Genomic DNA, 17440 nt, shown 5'->3' with positions numbered 1-17440 from the left:
TATAGTCTATACATAAATAAATGTACATTATTTCCATGTGTGAATAAAGTAAATAATTTCTATAACAACGTGGAAAATTAATTTCTTTGTTGGAAGTTGTATATCTTAATGTTAATTGTTATAAATATTGAAATGTTATTACGTATCCTTTGAGTCTTCATAATATTTGTCATACATAATTCAAACCTATTCTTTAAACATGATAATTAAAAATATAAGGCGTCGTTTATTTCAATTTAAAATAATTAAAAAACAAACTATCAAAATCATGTAATCATGAAATATACGTAAGTATTTATAGTGTCTGAACTCGTTATTAACACAGCTTAGATAACAATAAGTCAATGTCTCGAATTTCATAAATACAACAACATTAATTTAAATCGCGCAACTCGACTATTGTAATACGCTTTCATTAGAGTTAGCTCGCGGCTGAGCTTTCGGCCGCTTCCTGGTCAGTGACGAAACATTCTAGACACCCTCTGAGATATTTGCACGCGATTCAGCGCGATTCCCGGGTAGACCGTGAACCCGACGCGTGCGCTCGTGTTTGTCTCCCGTCGGATCTTCCGAGGCCGGTATATAAGCGAGCGATATGAACACCCGGCACCATTCGCGATTAAACCACCGCCGCGAGCTTCCGCGCAACGAGGCCACACTGACCGCCAACTGATTGAGACAATTGCCACTTGTCACCCTTCCGCGATGTATTCCATCCGAACAGTCCTCGTCTTCGCTGTCTTGCTGATGGCGCTAGCATCGATCGAAGCGGCGCCGTTCTTTGACGCGCTCTATGACGTTCTGAAGGGTAATCCCAGGAGGTCTTACGGGTACAGCGGCTACGGAGGCTACGGCTACAATTATGGATACCAAAACGAATACGGGAACGGTTACAGTGGGCACAGGAACGTCGAACGACCAAGGCAAGGGAAGACGTTTAAGGAGATCTGCAGGGTACACTACCCCGACGCGGCAGCTGTCCCTGGCACGGGAGGCATAGTGTGTCCGTACTGAGGTTCAGATCGCGTGTTCTACGCAATGGAGCGCCTGCTCCGCCGCCGCAACATCATGAGGATGGGCTGACCTGGATAGTATTCTGTCTTTATAGAGACAGGCAAAGCTAGCGAAGTCCTCAGTGCCTAATCGTCTTACCAGACTGTTGTCTTCTGTCACGGAAGAACATTTAACAGAATTATTTCTTTTGCACAAGGTTCGTGCTTTGTTAACTAAAGTTTTATCTACAGTTCATTTTAAGTGGTTCATATCCAGTGATCGATCCCGGACCCTTTTAATCAGGTCATCTCAGTGTGAATGTGGAAATAGTGAGTGACGTGTGATATGTTTGGCGTGATAACCTTGTGATATAGTTCAGCGTAACTAGTTTGCATAAATAATGATGTTAATATAGTTTTTCTAAGTGTGTCGATTACCGGATGAACTCTGCCTAGAACACGCGATGTTTATTCCAAAAAAACGTAAACATGAACTCTGAATTATCGTAATTGGCTGATTGTACTTAGAAGTTGATAATTTTATCTGCGAATTTAACCTCCATCGGTAATTTTGAATTAACTTCCATAACGGTTGCGTGAAAATAGAATTAAGGAACATATTGTTCGTCAAATAATAATGCTTGGTGTTTATTCACACGTACCACATCCACACCTCATCTGATTGCGCGCAAATTTATTAGAAAATGCATGGTTTTAACTGACGATATATTACTATCCAATTCTTGTGTCGATCACTTCGCAATCACAAAACGATTATAAGCGACTACATGTTGTGGTATGTGTGAATAGTCACTTGGTGTTGATAATTGTTTTGTCCATGTGTTTGTTGGCTTGTAATATTGTTTATTGAGTGTTATTGTGTTGTTAATGCTTGGTAATGAATATGTTTGGTCATTTTGCTAATGCAGCTGTAGACACGTGCGCGTCTACAGTGTAGGTTATCTACATTTATTATTATTAAGCGTTTGACGATAAGTTTGGTAAAAAATTTAACTGTTTTCAGAAGATGTGGTTGGATAATTTTGTAAGTTTTTAGAAGTCTGTTTCATTATTTTTCTAAATCCATTTTAGCGACACAATGTTTTATATTTAAAATATTATTCCTATCAATGCACATTTTGTTTGTCGACAAATGTAATAAAATCAAAACCATTATATTGTTAAGTTTAATTTAGAGATTAATTATGTTTGATATAAATGTTTTGTATTAATTATAGAGTGTATCGAAAAAGTCAATATAGTTTAAGAAAAAAATTAATAAATAATTGTTTAGGTATAAAGTTTATTATTATAGAATTATAAGAAAACACTACTTATATTCATATTTTGTAGTATGTTACTCCTTAGTAAGTAAAGTTATAACTAAGTCACAATGCCTTATCCCTTCACTACTATTTGACTAAAGACCTTAACCTAGTGTTGTAACCATTAAAAAATTAAGCCAAATATAGGTTTTTTTTACGAGGGGGAAACTTTCAAAAGGTACCCGGTGCCGTGGGAGCGACGCAGGGTTATGTGGGATTCTTACGGCACTAAAACCCCCCGGTGGCCGTCCTCGGCGCTGCGTAGAGGACTCCGGGATCTGAGCCAAATATAGGCCTAGACTAAGGGTTAACTACTTAAAATAAATCTAATTAACCACGAATGAAAGTAGTCAAAGGTCGATATATTTTAGTATTAGTTAAGGGGTACTAATTATGAGAAATTCACTGACCCGGACACGTTTCAAAGAAAATGTATCACCCTTTTGGATATATATTACCTATAACATTTCTATGACGTATAAAGTATAACTAAAATTTATGGTAAGTTAATGTAATTGACATTTTAATAGGGTGGTCGAGATAAGGCTGAATGGTTTTGTTGTCAATTTTTTTTGCAATACCAGACATTTGCAACACCAGAGGAGACGCCAATGCATCGCCGGCTTTGGATAAGAGCTCTTTTTGCACCTTTTTTGAAGAGCCCCATGTCATAGCGCTCCGGGAATACCTCAGGAGGAATCTCATTCCACATCTTATACGTTCGTGGCAAGAACGTCCGTGCAAACCGAACCGTGGAAGATCGCCACGAGTCCAGTTGGTGTGGATGGAACTTCATCCTTCGGCATCAATGCAACAATTCCAGCTCTTCTTGTATATGTTATAGACGCTGCTAAGCCTGACTCTCGTGACTGAATTTAGTTACAACAAGCACAGCGAAGTCGTGCGCACTGTTATATAGCGCACTGTTTTATAGACGAGGCCTAGACTAGAAAAATACTTCTAAGAGCTGATAGATGGCGTAGAGTAACTAGACCATTGTTCAGTAAGCGACTGTTTAGCCACTCTGTCTCATATTCCTTTGTCTCATATACTTAGTGATAATTACACACTTTGGTTTCCCACGGGTACTGCTTTTTTGTACAATTTTGTAACCAAAATTTTAATACAGGATGAAAAAAATAGTTGTTATAATATTTACTACTATTAGTTTTTCACCGATTCCGAACAATTTAAATTTAAATTCAGCGAAAATGTATTTTTTACTCGTAAGTAAACTAGTCCTTTAGAGATACAGCGTTAAGTTGCCCACATCTATCCTATATTTTATATATAATGTGTGTTACACGGTTAATTTCCGTTAAGAAAATTCCCATTAAAACCGTTAATGTGGTGTTTAGAGATGTTTAGGAAGGAAGCACCTCGTTAGCGAGGACCGAATTCGTAAGTGGAATAACTGGGTCACTCGGTGCGGCGATGACAGAAGTGATCGAATGCTCGCAAACACATAATTAATACTGGGTACCGCTGAGCTGCGCAGGAGAAAAAAATGGCCAAGTGCGACTCCAACTCGCATACTGAAGGTTTCGTAGCATAAAATTGTCATTTGTTTTTTTTTTTAATTTTTAGTTTTTTTTTTGTAATATAGGAGTAGCAGACGAGCATGCCTGAAGGTAAGTGGCTACTGCCACCCATGGACATCTGTAATCAACCCCAGATAGGATTAGATATTCCTACCTGAGGTCGGCCACAGATGCGCCGTCACCCCTGAGGACTAAGCTGGAACGCTTCGGAAAAGTCTGTCTCCCTTACCACACCCTTCAAAACGGAACACAGCAGCGCCTAGCACTGCTGTTATTAGGTAGAAATAAGTGTAGCGGTGGTGCCGCCGGAGTCGAACCACAGAGGGTTCTACCACCTTAGATATAGAAGACATAGAAGTGAATGCATCGAGAAATTTTGAACTGTCTCTCTAATAATTAATAGAGTAAACGAAAAACGCTGGAAAAAGCGCTTTCTTGTATGTCGATCTACATTTATTTTGAAGTGTTTTTTTAATTTTTAGTATTTGTTATTACTCATATGGCCGCCACAATTTTCACAGAATATGGGTATATTCTGTGAAAATTTAAAATCCCGGGCGGACCGGATTATTAATTGTGGAAATGTCAACATAATTACAGCTTGCGGACAATTTGTACACCGCGTCTTGTGGATGTGGTACGTGTGAATAGACAACAAGAGATTATATTCAGGAGATGGGTAGCGGTGTCTTTCTACGCAGTTGTTTCATTTGTTTATCTCATATGGTGACTAACTCGCACAGTCAATCGTGATGGTTATCGTAAAACTTTTATAGAGGATACTACAAGTGACTTTTGATTAATAAATGATTATTTTTTTCCACCGCGGAGGGTAATGTTTATCGAACGTATGCATGTGTGCCTCATTGTTTAACACGCTTGCGGTCCAAACAGCTTGATGGATTGAAACATATTCATTGAGATATCGTTGGATTCGTTTAAATTCGCAGTTGTATGTCTTGTTTTTGTAATAATTCTCAAGTTACTAGAATATTTTTATTCATATACATATTTGGAGCTTCTGATTATCTTGTTTGTTGTAGGCAAATTTAGGGATATATATATAATTTAAGGATAACAAGAACGAATATTTAACTGAGAATTTAAAAAAGAAATACACCATATTCAAAGGTCTCAAAAAAGATTAAAAGATATTTATTAAACATTCTACAGTTATTGTAAAGTGTTCAATACGCCTACGATAACGAGTCATCTAATTCCAAGGGAGGAGGATTCCGAGGGATTCCAGCGTAGTTCTCAGGGATAGCGGCGCATCTGTGAATGAACTTAAGTAGGATTCCAATCTTATTAGGGGTTGATTACAGATGTCCATGGATTTTTCTTACTTGGTTAACCCTGGACCTTCTTAAACTTGCAGCAACATCGTGAGTACCTGCGTTATCCGTATTGTACAGTTATATTGTACAGATCAAGATAATCACAAGAGTATACAAAAGGCTTACAAAAAGCTTAGTAGAATGTAAAGTGCAATGTTCCGCTGTGTTTTCCAATGTGAGTTGTGTTTTACAATTTCACCTCCGGTATAAAAATATAACATGAATATAACCTAAATTTTACACTTTCAACAATTATAAAAAAAGAAAAATATTAAAGACTTATATGTAGTCATTGAAATCTCTGCAGGCGACAGCGGCAAAGTTTATGAGGGGTGCATTCTGTAAAAAAACAGTAGTTTTAGTGGGTTTTAATTCCTTTACGCGGAACTCCATTTTTATAGAAAAATATCCTAAGTTATTATTCCACTTGACATCAATAACTGCCAGTAAAAGTAATTTAAAAATCGGCCCAGCCGTTTCGGAAATTGGCCGGAATAAACAGACAGACAACTGGAAACATTTAATAGGCCCTTTTTTCCTTATTAGTTCCCTACATACTTTCATATTATGCATTTAGTAAAAAGCTTTTATTTAGACCTTACAAACAGACAATTCAATTTTATTTACTTGTACAGATGGACGTGTCGATAGATAGATATTAGATAATGTCCTTGATGATGTCCTTCGCTTTGTATGCAGGATGGCTGACGGGTGTATTTGTCTATTTCGTGTGTAATAAATATTGATATATTGGTACCTCGACGGAATTTATATTAGCTTTAAAATCCCAATGAGCTATAATTCAAAGTAATGTCTCATGTCAGACGTACACTTTTAAAGGCAGAAGCATTCTAAATTGTATGGCAACACGAATATACAAAACATACTCCCTTCCGTGTTTATAGCTGCAGTCATATAAAATTATAAGTACCCGTAATTTATATATGCATTTCCAAAATTTGGTATCAAAAATTGATGAAAAATATAATTAATGAGAATACTATGTTTAGTTTTAAAAAAATATTTTATATTTTATATGAATTTTATTATGTTAAATCGCTAATTTTTTATTTTAGTTTTTATGTTATTTTCGTAAACTACTACTAAATAATTATTTAGTAGTAGTTTAGTAGTTGCTTTAAGCTTGTGTAAGCTTTGTTTAAGCTTGTGTTTACACATAGGATGTGTGTGACACATGTGTAACATGGAATAACATGACTCAAGTATCTTTTGGTTTTAAGATCTTCGTGGTTCGAAGACAAAGGCTTGTCCAAAATACCAGTGTTAAGCGCTGCTGTCTGTTAATGCACATAATAGCAGTACGTCGCACAAACGAGTTGTTTCATACTCCGGAATGGCACTGGCCACTAATAGGATTCCATTCACGTTTCCTACTTTATTATGATAAAAATACAATATTTCACATAAATGCGTAGTATATGTTTTTACGCAGCACAAAGAAATTTAAATAATAAAACGTGTATTCTTGTAATTTTGTGTGGATTTTCCAACTTTATTATATTTATTAGTAAATGTACATCGTGCTCTACATTTCAGAGCACTGTTTAGTGGAAAAACAACTAAATAAATAGCTGTTTTCAAACGCGTTGTGATTACTTAATTGTTCGTTAAACAAAATAGGTATATGTTGGATGTAATAAAACGATAATATATGTAAATTGTAAAAAGTTAAATTTATTGTTTATAAATTGTAAACATGCAAATTTGTAGGGTATTTTTTGATAATGTATTTTTTACTTATCGCATTATTGGTGAGGTAATATTTTCTCTTTATACGAAATGATTAATCGCTTCAGCATCATACTAATCGGCATATAACACTTTATCAAACTTTAAGTTGAATTTTATTTTTGTGGGTTCGAGGGCTTAGAACTTCCTCCTGATTGCTCCCGGACGGCTTTGACAAGGGCATCTTAAAAAAGTATAATTATACACAATACAGCCCTGCTCCAAAGTCGGCGATGCATTGACCTTTTAGTGTTAGGTGAAGGTGACTATCTTCCACCGAGTAGCCTTTCTGCTTTATCGTTAGGCTTAACTATAAAATGTATATATATCGACAAGTTACGAGTAAATTTATAAATCTATTATTATTTCGAAGCTACGTACGAAATGTCAGGTACGAAAATATATTGTGAATAAACTTTATCGGTATTTCGGGTCAAAAGAGGGTCAAGTAATTATAAGACTCAAATCAATTATATTGATCACAATAATTACGATCAGTTTTGCAATTTCGTCATTCGTGCCAAAATACTAAAAGCAATTCGTCTTGGTTACGGTTCTATGTAATTTTGGATGAATCAAATGACACATTGACTGTAATTATATAGAGATATCACTGGGTTATTCGCATTAACTTAGGTATTTAATAATGATCCCTTTGGGATATAATAGGATGTTTGAAGTATGAATGCAAGTTGACCTTTAGACTACTAAGTTAACCTTAAGTCCTTCGATGTCTATGCGAACGTCTATGGAGCTTATGCGAACGCCTATATTCTATAAGCTCTCTGATGTTAACAGTGATTTTTTATTCAATGTGACTATTTGTACAGGTACTGGACTAATAAATTATATTTATTCGTACATTTATTCAATTGGTTAGGCTAACCTAACCAATTGAATAAATGTAAAAAAACCTAACCTAAAAAAAAACCTAACCTAACCTAAGTTAGGTTAGGTTTTTTTTTTTAAATATATTTATTCGTACATTTATTCAATTGGTTAGGTTAGGTTAGGTTCTTTTTTTTTTTTTTTTTTAAATTGATTTCGAACGGGCTGATGGCGATCGACGTCATTTTTTGATGTTAAGAGCTTAGTTTCTAAAATCGATCGGTAGAGCCGTTTAAAAGTTATTAAAAAAAAAAAAACATTTCAAAAAAAAATTTTTTGTACTTTTTTTGAGATTTCTCAAAATCTACCGGTTCGAATCGGATAATAATAAATTGTTTGTCCAGTACCCGTATTAATAATTATAAATTATTCGTACGGTAACCGTATTAATAATTATAAATTGTTCGTACAGTACCTGTATTAATAGACTCAGCCTTTTTTATTGGTAGCTAAAGTTCCGCTTCTTTTAGTGTATTTTGCACGATTTCCCCTCGTAATTAGACGAACTTTCTGTGGCCAAGTGTTCAACTTATGAGTTGTAGAACGCCGACTCTATTTTTATATAATAAAACAAAAATATCAAGTTATCCTAACATGTCATTGTAACATGATATATTATGTACAGTCTGTTAGTTATTTTTAGACTCGAACATACCAACAACCTCTTAAAATTCCAACACAAACATAAGCCTAGGTCTCTGTCGAAATACGGTCTGCGGTGTCCATTCTAGAGGCTATAATAAAATTGTAATTGGGTACTTGGGAGTTTTTGTGAGTGATTAAATTTGTCGAAGTATGGCGGTAAATCGATTGGCGCCGAGTGAAATGCCCAAGAAAACCTTATCAATATACTTATCTATTAGTACAAACATTTGTGTAGATAGAATGATTTTGGAGTTGTTTATAATAGGTTATTAATTACGTATGAAACACCGTTTGTTCATCCCAAATATGTGATTTCTACTCGTGTACGCATATTGTTAGGTGTTCACATGGCTTTTCTGGTTTAAATTTTCTTATAAACTCTTAATTATGCCTATAGTTATGCCTATTATAGGTGTAAAATAGGTACTTAAATATCCCCCTCAAATCGACATTTTTATGAAAATTAACAGATTGGGTAAATATTTATTGTAATCTAAAATATAACTTCCACATTAGACAATAGACAACATTAGACAAAAATAGAAATATTTCTTTTCATACAAAACAAAATAGTTTCTATGTATAGTATACTTACACGGTATAAGAAAGGTCTCCTAACTAAAGTCGCGGGATATAAGCTAGTGGGTTTGATATGCTAGTTGCGAATATCGGCTTGCTCCACATTGTATAGGCAGTTTGTTATGGGATTTCGTAACATACTTTTGCAGTATCTTTAGCCCAGTAATGTAGGTCTTAGATATTTATCAAGTGAGCTCAGGCCAATAGAATGTATTTGTAATTGTAGCTTGGAGCGATTAACATTTCATTTTTTGTAGCAATAGAATTGCGGCTTTTTATAAAAATAAAAACTTATTAAATACAACTGGAATAAAATATAGTGGTGAGGTGTATTGTGGATGAGATGGAATTCTAAGACATTCCAGGACGGGATGAGACGGAACAGGGCGAGACGGGACGGGATAAGACATCCGATTCCGTTCAAACACGTCGGTACGTCTCGGTTCGTTTCGGTTTCGCAACCCCTTACTGTGTCCGATAGATACTTTATAGATAGTCTATATACGAAATAATTCGTTAATTATAAATGAAGTATTTAACTTGGCATCCGTTAACATTTAAGTTCCTCTTCCACGTTGACAGTTTTAAATATAGTTTTTATAGAACCTAACCCTTTCTTTGTGTTTTTGAGGAGGATTAAATATCGATTCCAAATTAATAATAATCCTTTGACAGACATACTAAACTATTTCAATTACGAAATAAGTAAGATCGAACATGTTTAAGTAAGATCGAAATTGTTTTAAGGTATCATCATAAAACAGATATTAAACCACAATCACATTCCCTCAATGTAATGTTTCTCAATCACAATTTACCGAGTCGTAAAATGTTGTTATGAATTAAGAACTGAAGTAATGTATATAAATATTTATTAAATTATTATTTTTATATTTATACCCAACGATAAGGCAGACGGGCTACCTAGTGGAAAGCAGTCACAGTTGCCTATGGACATTTGCAACACCAGCGGAGTCGCCTATGCATCGCCGGCTTTGAAGGAGAGCTCTTTTGCTCTTAAACTCAGGCTTATAATAAACTTGCGCCTTATTTTTGTCTCTGCAATGTATCCGTTTAGATTCATTGTTATAAAAAATCCTGCAGTTGACTGCACTCTTATACGTAGATTTTACATTGTGGGGTGGTTACGGTTGTTTACTAACAACTGAGAGAGGTCTGGCACCTGCTTCACCAAACTTTCAATAGGAAAATGTAGGATCTATTTTATATTCCACGACTGATATAACCTAGTAGGACCTTTTTTTTGGAGGGGGAAACCTTCTAAAGGTGGGATTTTTACCGCACTTAAACATCGCCGGTGGCCTTCCTCGGCGCTGTGTAGAGGACTCCGGGATCTAGAAAAGAACGCAACCGGAGTCCTCTTAGCGCGTTGCCCCGTGGGGCTCCGTCCAGGTGAGCTTGACACTCGCTACATCGTCTGGTGCCTACGACGGTATGCGACCACACATACCACCGTCCTTCCCGGGGCCGCTGGCCGAGCGGTTCGAGCTCCCACTCTTGCCGCCCGCAACTCCGAAATCTCCTTTTGAGTCGCCTCTTTCGACAGGCAGGGGATACCGTAGCCCTATTCTAGTCCCGGGACTACAGGGACAAACTTAGCAGCACCTAGAAATACCATACTTATCTGTGAGTTATTGTAACTTGTACAGGCGAAATTAGAATAACTCCTTTAATTATAATTTACAATCCAGACCGCAGAAAATCACGATCAGACGGACCCTGGAAGAGTTTGCTTCTCTTTGTTACTGTGATGCCATCTAGATTCGCTTTGGTGTAACTATAAAATTCTTACTGTATCATCATGCTATTAGTACACAGGATTGATTACCACAGATAGATTGATATAGATGATAAGTGCAACGCTTAGAATTTCGAAGACTTTGTTCAAATCGAATCCAAAGGATGAAGATGAATTATGTGTGAGAAATTATGACACGTATATTCTTATTTCGAAGCACAAATTTACATATCAAATCATGTCACATCAAATATTTCAGGAGAAATCGAATTGTGTCTTATTGAAATTTCAATTTGTGTTTTGCTGTTGCAGAATAACACAACTGTGAAATCTCATTGTATATTACGAAGTGGGATTTAAAATAAACGGGGCAATTGTAAGGCTTTATGGCAGTTTCTTGGAGTAACGAAATAGGAGTTTGACGAGGTGATTCCCGGGTGGGTGTAAATAAACGCACTGCTAAAACAATGAATTTTCGTATTCAAATATTCCCTTTGCTTAGCCAGTTACTTTTAAAGAAACAAGGAGGCACGAATGGAGTATATCGTCAATAATTTGTTACTTTGGAGTTTAATTATTAATGGAGTAGGTACATAAATAATAATTTGAGTACGATATATTCTAAACTACAGGATAAACAATATTAAATATTCTTTAATATTTTTAGGAAAAATATATCTTTATTAATATTTACTTGGTCGTCCAAATGTCCATATGCAGTTAAAATGCTTTAACCAAATATATTATAAAATGAGAGAAGATAGTATGCTTTAGTAGTGATTATTGTGTGAAAAGTTTTAAATATAACATTATACGTTTCGCTCATAACACGAGCTAAATATTTTTATTTATGTGAGAAAAAAAACATTGCGGGGACGTTACCTCGTATTTTTGGCTAAATTTGGCAAATTAATTGCTATCCTTTAAAATATAGCGAACCAACTCGTTAACAGATTCTCGTACGTGATATACGATATGATGAATAATATTTGCATATTTGCTAAAATATTACAAATTTAATAATATTTGCATATTTGCTAAAATATTGCAAATTTTATAACCTAACGAACTCTAGCAACAAATTGAAAGTTTTGTCAAATATTTATTTTATAGTCGAATACTGATTGGCTATGAAGATTCGCAATATTTATTTACGTAAATATAGCGTACTTAAATAAAATTGTCTGGTGTAGGAAAACCGCGTACCTGCAATAATCTGAAGCTTGACATCTTGCCCTGTGACAAGGGTCTCTTATCACGTCGGAAATTTGGGAAATTAGATCGGGCCGATTTCGGAAAGTTTCACCCTAGTACGAAATTCTATAAAAATGTAGCAAAAATTCACAATTTAAATATATTTTCTAATAAAAGTTGGTAGAGCTGTATGCATGCGTTGTACCTTAACTCTGTTACAGGTGTGTCGATAAATCTAAGCACTAAGTTCAACGCCTTATTAAATTCCGAGCATGTCTTGGTTACATTCCAAAAATATTATCCTAATTACAGCTACAGCAGCAACGCAATCAGTCAAATTAAAATATTATCTTCAGATATATAGCAAATGTAACCAACTCTTTTTTTATTTAAGTCAGTTAAAACAAAACAAGAATATAATCAATATACTTGAATTTATTATATTTTTTGTTTATCGATTACTAAATTCTTTGATATTCCACATTCATTTATTCAGAGCAATATTTTCCGTCCGATTTATAAGGTATTCAACTTTATGATCCGGCGACGCCTTAGGGAATAACACCTTATTGTTTTATGCCAAGGGAACGGACCAATTTGTCAGTCCGATCGCTGTCAACCTTTTCATCTTCTGTATTAGGAACATCCAGAAACAATTGTAAATAACAAGTCCTTTGGGGTTTATGTTGCTATATTAAATTTGTATGGTATGCACTTTTTATTACTTATGCTTAGTATGCAGGGCTACAATTCAGTTAAGGTTAATTTATTTTAAAGGTGGTAGAACTCTCCGTGGTTCGACTCTGACGACACCGCCGCATCACCTATTCTTTTCCTAATGAAAGCAGCTAAGCGTTGCTGTGTCGTGGTTTGAAAGGCGTGGTGAGGAAGACATACTTTTTCGAGGCATTCCAGTATACTTAGTCCACGGGGGTAGCGGCATCTCTGTTCGACCGTGGTTAGGAATCTAATCTTATCTGGAGTTGATTACAGATGTCTATGGGTGGTAGTAGCACTAACCATCAGATCGACTGCATGATCGTCTGCTACATAAATATTATAAAAAATATAAAATAACTAATTAAAACATGTTTTAATGTGAAGCTTCTACTTTCACCACTCATAGCTAAGTCCGCCAGTTCGCTTATTGAGTTCATGAGTTGAGTCTAGTTCTGAAATACGGCTTGTTTTATATACAGTGTATATCAAAATTATACATCGCTATTCATATTAAAAAAATAGTAATTCAAACGCGAGTCAGTCATAACTGAAAATGAAGACGTAGCAGAAAATTATGATTTTCAGATATATCTTCATTTTTTTTAATTTATTATTTTATATATACTTATAAATTAATCTTATAACGTGTCTATTTCTTATATTTGTAAAGTGCATACGCCACTATTTGGACCCTTTCGACTCCCATCCTATTTAATTTAATTCAAGTTTAACCGGCGTCGCCCTTCGTCACCCTATGGACTACACCTTATTGTTTTATGGCTAGGAAAAGGACCAATTTGTCAGTTCGGACCCTGTCTCCTTTTTATCTTACGTGTGAAATTGTGAATACAGAAACATTTTTACAAAATACGTCACAGTGAGGTGTTTCAATAAAGTTTGGATCGTGGTTAAAAAGTGTTTGAATAAAATAATTTTACAGACATGTTTTTAAACTAAAGACATCTTTTGCTAAGCTGGTTCTGCTAACTGCCATGGACTGTGCAAAAAAAATAAATAGTTAAATCAAGAAATACTTTTACTGGTGTTTAACAAAATTATGCACTTTTTCGAATAATGTAAATTCTATGAAAATGGTTACAGGATCTAATGGATTATAGGATCACACTCTTGTCTGTTTCTCTGTACAACTTTCAAAGCCAATTTTCTACGATATTACTAAATGGAAAATGATGGAATTCGGTAATTTTACAGAGTTAGGTGACGTAATCACAACAAATTAGCAATATTCTCATTCAAAGTTTACAACGGAACAGCATACTACTTAAGCTTGACACTCACCACACAAATTCGACTTATACTCACATATTTATTTCACACTTGACACTAACAACCACGCATTAGAATTGCCTATGTCTACATGTGTTTGAAAAACACGAAAACAACACAAATAAATTGATTTTATTTCCTCATTGTTTGATTTACAAAAACATTCAATTTTAATTAATGTTTACTTCAATTTACGTTACAAGTAATCTATCGTGGCCGATATCAAAATTGATAATATTTGCGACAAATTAAAAGAAGCAATCTTTCTTCAGGAGGTATTGGACGCCTACTGAGGGCCTCTTGTTAGCTTTCAATTAAGGTTTCAAAGCATGCGACGCTGATAGATCTTTCGAAATCATTATTAAAAGTAATCAATGTAAAATGACAACTATTCAAGGCTCACTGAAAATTTTCATATAATCAGTCTTATATATTTTGCTTGATATCGGCAATGTCTGCGTTTTAAAGACTACATAAGAATGAAAGACATCATTACTTAGTCTTAAAAAGAAGCAGTTTGAAATATCTCATATACTAGTAAGTATCTAAGAATGTAAAACAAAAAGATGATTGATATGTACTTTCCCTGATTTAAATAGAGTAGTAACCATCCCAAAGTAATACTTAAATGAGTATCTAGGTAGATGGACAGTTTTAGCCTAAATTAGAACGTCATAATAGTGTTTTAAGCCTAGACTGGCGTGGTAAGTGTACCCACCTCTATTGGATTCAATATTTTTGCTCCTATATATCTAGTTCTGTCTGTTTTGAACCAGGAAAGCACGTATTAGTACCTTTTGTTAGCTCTGTTTAAAATCGATACGAAAAGTAATCAACGTCAGATGAAACTATTGAAAGCCGACACCGAACATTTTAATAAAACCTACATCTCGTTGTAAAAGAACGATATTTCAGTTTCATACCGCTCGACATATTGGTGAATGTTTTTGAATAGAAATAGTGTCAATGCTTTTGTAGGTGTTGGATATCTAACTAGTAAATTAGTAATTAATTATGTAATGAACAAGGTGCCTTATACATGGCCGATAACGTGTATCGGCTCCTATCCGGTAAAATTGCAGCTTCCATGTGCTACAGTGATTATTGACGTGCAGAATTTTGCTTCTTATCTTAATGCTCAATTATTTTATGTACTATCTTTTTCATCAAAATATGAACCCGAAAAAATGTATACATAGTTAATGTTTATTAACGTTAAGGAAGCTAACGCTACAACGCGCAACGGTTCAATTTTCCGCTGCGTTAACGTTGTCGCTAACATATTGGCAGATTATACATTTTGTGGAAAATGTGCAGTTTATCATGTTGATTTTTACAGCAAGAAAATATTACATCAATCAGTAAGGTTGTTTCTTTGTCGTCGGTCTATTATTTAATGATAGTGACGGTGCTGTGAGTTATAATAAAAGCTGTTCAAAAGTTTTATTGTACTCTTACCAAAAATATAAACAAGCTCGGCGTTGCTTAAAATGGAGCGAAGTATTCTTTTCGTTTTTTCATTGCGTTATTTTTGGCATCTTGATAGTAAATGCTCCCTGCAACCTTAACACATGTATAAATTGTTTTATATAAGTTCGATACCTGGTGTTGTACATATCTATACACTATTGATGACTAAGTAGAAATAATGATTGTTACTGCAGTTTTTGCCATGAGAAATAAATTTCGTAAATGTATTAAGGGGGACAGTGGCTTTGGGGGAAGTCAGTTACCAACTGGCCTGAATTAGCACTCGTTTAGATGCAAGTCCTAGAGATTTGATAAATCATTCGATTCCTGGCGGCAGTATGATTTTTACTACCCTTTTAACATTAAACTAAACGTAAAAAGAAAATAAAAATCACTTGAACATAAACATGAGTGGGTATCGTCATGTATCACGCGTTTATTAACGTAACGGAAGCCGGTACAACGCGCAACGGTTCAATTTTCCGCTGCGTTAACGTTATAGCATCTTTGCAATGCGGTTTGCTTCGCAGATTTTATGTTTTGTGGAAAATGCAATTTACTGTGGTATGTTTTATAGCTTAAAAAGTGGAGCTTGTTTGTTGGTTTCTATACTATAATATAAGACAGTAACAATACGGTTCTTCATAGTATCTATGGAGGGTTTATAAATAGTAGTAAAGAAGAAAATGGAGAAAAACAACTTTTATTCAGCATAAATTGTTGGATTTACTTTCGTTTACCAATTATTTTTTATATATTTATAAAAGCATTTGACAAGAAGCCTATGGCAACAGCTCAGACGACGACCTATTAGGACTAAAGATACACTAGTTACTGACATATCTTAGGACGAGGTTAGTCGAAAGATCAAATGGCTAATTTTAGCCTTACTGTTAAAATTAGCATACATTGTCAGTTGTTCTGAGAAAGCAATAAGTATGGTATTGGTGTCTTCAGTCAATTTCGCAGAAATCCTATTACATTTCGACGTTCTACGTTTTCTATCACTGTTCAAATATTAACGTACTTCAATATTCAACGGTTGATTCAATATAAAATTGATAGATTTTTTATTTTTTTATCACCTTTGTAGTACGAAGCTCTTCAGGATTATTGTGGAACCGATTTATATTTCCTAGAAAATTGTTCTTTCGTAAACGTGTTTTCACATTTTTTTTTTGGAATTAAGTACTTTCTCCTGGAACGGTGGTTTTTACAAAAATGACCGTGTTAATAAATACAAATTTGTTCACGTATTTCCCATACATATACAATCAGTTCTGATACAGTCCGCTAGGGGCGCTGATTGAAATTGTATGGGTAAATACACAAGTAATAAACAAATACAAAAACAGTAATTTTTGTAAAAACGTAAAAACTCATACTAAGGGTACAGTTGTTCATATAAACATTTTTGCGGTTGGACGCCTGCTTGAGTTTAATAGTGAATATATATAACGAAACAAAACAAATGATTACTTTATCGACAGTAAAAATAAAATATACTAAAATTACTTTAAAATGGTGTATGGGTAATATATCATCACAATGTTCAATATATTCGTCGTTGCATTTCCCACTATCCATATCACGCGACGCCCCACTTCACCAACGAAACACCGCTTGAGATAATTCTAATACTGAATAGAACCGAGAATATTGAATAGTTGAATAACTGATGCATGTAAAGGTACAACGGGATGTAAAAAGGTACAGCTTGCAAAGCTATGGGTTTTTTATTTTATTTTTTTATAATATAGGAGTAGCAGACGAGCATGCAGTCCACCTGATGGTAAGTGGCTACTGCCCATGGACATCTGTAATCAACCCCAGAAAGGATTAAATACTGGCAGATAGCTGGCATGCCTCGGAAAAGTATGTCTCCCTTACCAATCCCTTCAAACAAGAACACAGCAGCGCTTAACACTGCTTTTATGAGGCAGAAATAGGCGTG

At 34.8% G+C, this 17440-nt stretch overlaps 1 protein-coding gene across 1 annotated transcript; it reads left to right on the top strand.

Annotated features, from left to right (window-relative positions):
* The first annotated feature begins 598 nt into the window (after window positions 1–598).
* Window positions 599–2268, top strand: LOC140753398 (uncharacterized). The gene has a single exon (XM_073087965.1). The coding sequence runs from the start codon at window positions 706–708 to the stop codon at window positions 1012–1014; it is 309 nt and encodes a 102-aa protein (XP_072944066.1). The 5' UTR covers window positions 599–705; the 3' UTR covers window positions 1015–2268.
* The last annotated feature ends 15172 nt before the right edge of the window (window positions 2269–17440 follow it).

The sequence above is a fragment of the Epargyreus clarus genome, unplaced genomic scaffold (genome assembly GCF_041222505.1).
Source record: "Epargyreus clarus isolate Ecla_fem2 unplaced genomic scaffold, WU_Ecla_fem_2.2 ptg000026l, whole genome shotgun sequence".
NCBI lineage: Eukaryota > Metazoa > Arthropoda > Insecta > Lepidoptera > Hesperiidae > Epargyreus > Epargyreus clarus.
The sequence above is the reverse complement of the archived record's forward strand: the minus strand, read 5'-3'. Positions and strand labels throughout refer to the sequence as shown.

Coding starts and splice junctions, on each gene's coding strand:
- LOC140753398 (XM_073087965.1), top strand. CDS start 706: ATGTATTCCATCCGAACAGTCCTCGTCTTCGCTGTCTTGCTGATGGCG.